The sequence below is a fragment of the Malurus melanocephalus genome, unplaced genomic scaffold, assembly GCF_030028575.1.
Source record: "Malurus melanocephalus ecotype Western Australia unplaced genomic scaffold, MMel_1.1 scaffold_137, whole genome shotgun sequence".
Lineage (NCBI taxonomy): Eukaryota > Metazoa > Chordata > Aves > Passeriformes > Maluridae > Malurus > Malurus melanocephalus.
This window is the reverse complement of record NW_026623369.1, coordinates 1,871,476-1,875,667: the sequence shown is the minus strand read 5'-3', so window position 1 is coordinate 1,875,667 and position 4,192 is coordinate 1,871,476. Positions and strand designations below refer to the sequence as shown.

Sequence of the window (4,192 nt, the reverse complement as noted above, 5' to 3'; positions counted from 1 at the left end):
ACCTGCACGTAAGTGTGTGCAGTCAGGATAAAACAGGAAACAGATTTCCAAGTATCAGCACCACACAATTTAYTCATGAATTGTTTCTGTGTCCCAAAGCAATTGGCTGCTTCCCTTGGGTCTGGATCTGCTCTTCTGAACACAGCAAGTCTGTCAGCCCACAAACGAGTGGGGCTGCAGGAAAATCAATTCCCAAAAGAGAAGTGTACAATTATTTGGACACAAGAAGAGCTGATCTGTGCCATTATGCAAAAAAACGCCCAAGTGCTCTAAAACACAGCTTTATCTGGGAAAACTGGTGATACTACTTGGAGCAATGAGTTAACATTGCCAAAGAAACAGAACAGTTATAGGCAAAGACACAACCATCACTGGAACCCCCACCACTCTCTCTTGTTCTGTTCTCATAAAATCCTGCTTTACAGATCATTTATTTAGGAGATCTATTCTGTGACTGTTGAAAAGGAACTTTATATCCAGTAATTGCTTTCTTCCTGYAGCTGAGGACTGGGAAAAGTTTTCCAGACAGGTGTTGTCTTACTTTAAATGAGGAATCAGCAAGAGATAGTGTTAATAAGCAGGAAAGCCAAAGCCCTTTTTAATCCTGACCAGGTCTTGGTCTCATTGTTTTCTGCTGGGTGCTCCAAATTCCATATTGGAAGATGAACTGCTCCAGGAAACCTGATTGCTGCTAATCATAGGAGACAGAGAGACACAGGTCACTCTGCTCCATGCATTAGGATAGGACACCCTGCACTGTTGAGGAACCTCTGTGTTTAGCAGATGGGGATGATAATGCGAAAAGCCAACAAGGATCCCACCCATTTCCTACACACAATGGTGCTGTTTGTGCAATAGCTCTGACACTGAAATCTGCTCACACACTGCATTTTCAGGCTGCCTTGATAAGGAAGGAAAAGTCCATAAATTTGGTTCTGACTGGAGGACTGACAACTGCAATGTTTGCTCCTGTTCCAAGTCTGGAATTAGATGCTGCACTAGGTGAGTTCAAGACAGCAGTGGGGGTTTTTCCTCTGCTGCCATCTGATACAGCAAAACCACTTCTTTTTACACAGGACTTCCTGAGAAATAACCACAACTCTTCTCTCATTCATTTCCTATCACAAAGTCCTGCATCAATCCAACACCATCACCAGTGGACATGCAAGAAATTCCTCTAAAAAACTAGAGGCCATGTTCAACAAATAATTTTTGATTTCAAACAAAAAGMAAATTTAAACACAGTTACTTAAGAAATTTCTATTGATCCTAGTCCAGATCTTCCCAAAGCCACACATTTGCCTCTGAGAAGCAACTCAAGATACATTGATCTGTCTGTAATTTTTCCTATAGCGATACACAAGCACTCGTGCAATATTAGTTCCATTTCGTGGGTGAAGAGAAAAATCAGAGATATTGGAATAGCAAATAAATACAACAAACATCCCCTGGATGTAAATCAGACCAGCAACACTACAACTCTCCCCTCATCCTGCTTAAGCAGCAGGCTAAGTAACATTTGAGCCAGGAGCTTTGGGCAAGTTCCCTTTTCTGCTGCCAAAAGTCTCAACAGAGTCTCTTTGTATCAAAGGTGCAGATATCACCTGAGGTGGAAGCTGCTTACTTCTTGGTCTCATCACCTCTTTTTCTTTTTCCAACGACAGCTATATTACACCAGTTGACTACGATGAAGAGAAGTGTGAAAGCATTTTCAACCAGAAGACTTGCTCGTATAAAGTAGTGGAGAAAAATGATCACTCAAAAGAATGCCCAGTCCATTCATGGGTGGTGTAACAGAAGAATGGTGGATTGGGGAGATATTTCCTTTTATTGTTTTAATGGTTCTCTCACACAAATTCAAAAACACTTAAAATGTAACTGTTGAGTGAAATCTACTCATAAAACCCGATGTATAATGAAACTGAGTATCTATCCACAAAAAATTCCCTTGGCTTCTCTTCTTTATGATTCACCATGAAGAAAGAACTGAAAGAACTGTTCCTTCCTCGAGGTTATTTAAGGTGATATTTTAAAGCACCTTTGGTAGCTGCTAACCTGTATTCTTCTCTGGTCATGTTTCGGTCCAGGGAGYGTATTCTATAATCTGTGCACAGCTGTATCTTAAAACTAAAATAAAAWCAAATGAAGCATCACATGACTTATTTTCTTCTTTGAGGATGAAAACYAAAAGAACTAGAATTCCAAAAACCATGGGGGAAAAAAAAAGCTACTTAAAAATCTTTCTGAACACTTTRTTTTCTATGACAATATATTTACATRATTARCTTTTGTCCAATATGACTCCYTGGAGATCAACCTATGGACTGCAAGATCTACCAGCTACCCAGTGTAACCCAGCACTTCCATTACACCGACAGCAGAGCAGTCCTCAGCCTGAGCTTTGGGTAAAAGAAAGGGTCCTTTATTCAGATTAACCCCTAAGAAATCAAAAGGTTTGAATCAGGCTATGGGCAGCATCATGGCTGGATGGAGTGACTGATTTGCACTGGGCTCARACAGGGAAGAAGCTCAGGAAATCCTCAAACAGTAACTGAGAGGGATGTGTTTGTGAGTATGAGCGCTTGTTTGGGGCATTGCTTCATAATCTTTATAGCACATTCATTCAATTGCCTCTTTCCACAAGTGACTAGGAGCCTCCTACATCTCCCTGGTTCATTTTGCCACAACAGAAAGTGTGTCTATGCTTCTATAGCTCCTCATTTCAAATTACAGGATGAGCTTATACCTCATGAGCAGTGCCCAGTACTGCTGTCTGCAGGGGAAAGGCAAACCTCAGCTTGTATCAGCTTTAACTTCATGATTGACTAGATGATCTMCAGAAGTCCCTTTGAACYCTAACAATTCCATGATTCTATCCCCATGCAGTGACATTGCTGTGACACTGTCCCCATTGCAGCTGAGCAATGAGCCTGTTTGCTTCCATTTGCAAGCCTGTGCTAAGAGAAAGTAAAATTGGAGGCATCTTCTAATGACACCATGCCTAGCACAGACTCCAGCACTTCAGGGTTAAGGCTAGAGGACTTGGAAATAATTTCTGAGAAACCCTGGTGCATTGTAACTGCAGGTTTTCTATTTCTAGTTTTCACCAAAGGAGGTGGCACAGAAAGGGCAGCAGCGTGGATGGACAGAGATGTTTTACCAGGGAAGGCAGTGATAAGACAAGGGGTAAAGGTTTTAAAATARAAGAGGCAACATTCAGATTAGAAATGAGGGAGAAATTCTTTAATATGAGAATAGTGAGACACTGGGACAGACTGCTCAGAGAACTTGTGGATGCACCATGCTTGGAAGTGTTGAAAGCAAGGCTGGATGGGGCTTTGAGCAWGTGGAAGGTGCCCAACTCATGGCAGGAGAGATGGACTAGATGACCTCTAAAGGTCCCTTCCAACCCAAAGCATTCTAGAGATGTCTTTCTGTCTGCAACAAACTTCCAGGTGCATTGTAAGGCACGTCCATAGAGGACATCAGGCATAATTTGTGACCAAAGATTTACTTTTGTTTTTAAGACTGACTAGACATATGCACCCAAATTCCAGAAAAGCCAGCCCAAAGTAGCACTCCTACATGATCCAGAGCTATTTTATCACATTTTAATGCCACTCAAGCACCTTTCTCCACTGTCTGCCAAGTCTTATATGTGGATCTACCCTGTTTGCTATGATGAAGCAGGAAAAGTTCATTTTCTGCCTATCCAAAAAGCCTCTGGGAGCACTCTGCTCTCCTCTTGTCTGCTCTAAGTTTCAACATGGGAACAGATGATTTTACCTATTGCATCTAGYTTTGGAGCACCAGAAGCACAGCAGGGACTTGGCTCCCTGCAGTAGCAAGGAGTCTAGCTTGGTAAGATGACAAAACCCTCAAAASTGGAAAAACAGAGACAGAGCATACAGAACTCTTTGATCTTCCCATTTTTGCCAGGTAATGTTTTGTGTTGGTATTTCTTTACTTCAGCATTCACAGCTACAGTCCCACACAAAGAATACATTCCCCACCCTCAAAACTATTAGATCATAACACCACTAGCTCCACACAGTGGAAAAAGAATGTTCACAGGAAAGTTTCTTCCACTGCCCTGTCAGGTTAAAGGTTTACAAAGCTCTGCAGAGCCTTGGGATGCAAATCAGCCCAGGAGAGATTGTGTTCTCTCACCCCAAATTTCCCTTTCTCCTGA

At 41.9% G+C, this 4,192-nt stretch overlaps 1 protein-coding gene across 1 annotated transcript in view; it reads left to right on the top strand.

Moving 5' to 3' along the window:
• MSMB (microseminoprotein beta) overlaps positions 1-2,146 on the top strand; it is a 7,211-nt gene extending 5,065 nt beyond the window's left edge. Inside the window, exons 4-5 of the mRNA XM_057371008.1 lie at positions 897-1,002; positions 1,665-2,146. Of these exons, the coding sequence (XP_057226991.1) occupies positions 897-1,002; positions 1,665-1,794 (236 nt within the window). The 3' untranslated portion in view covers positions 1,795-2,146. The remainder of the gene's footprint in view (positions 1-896; positions 1,003-1,664) is intronic.
• The last annotated feature ends 2,046 nt before the right edge of the window (positions 2,147-4,192 follow it).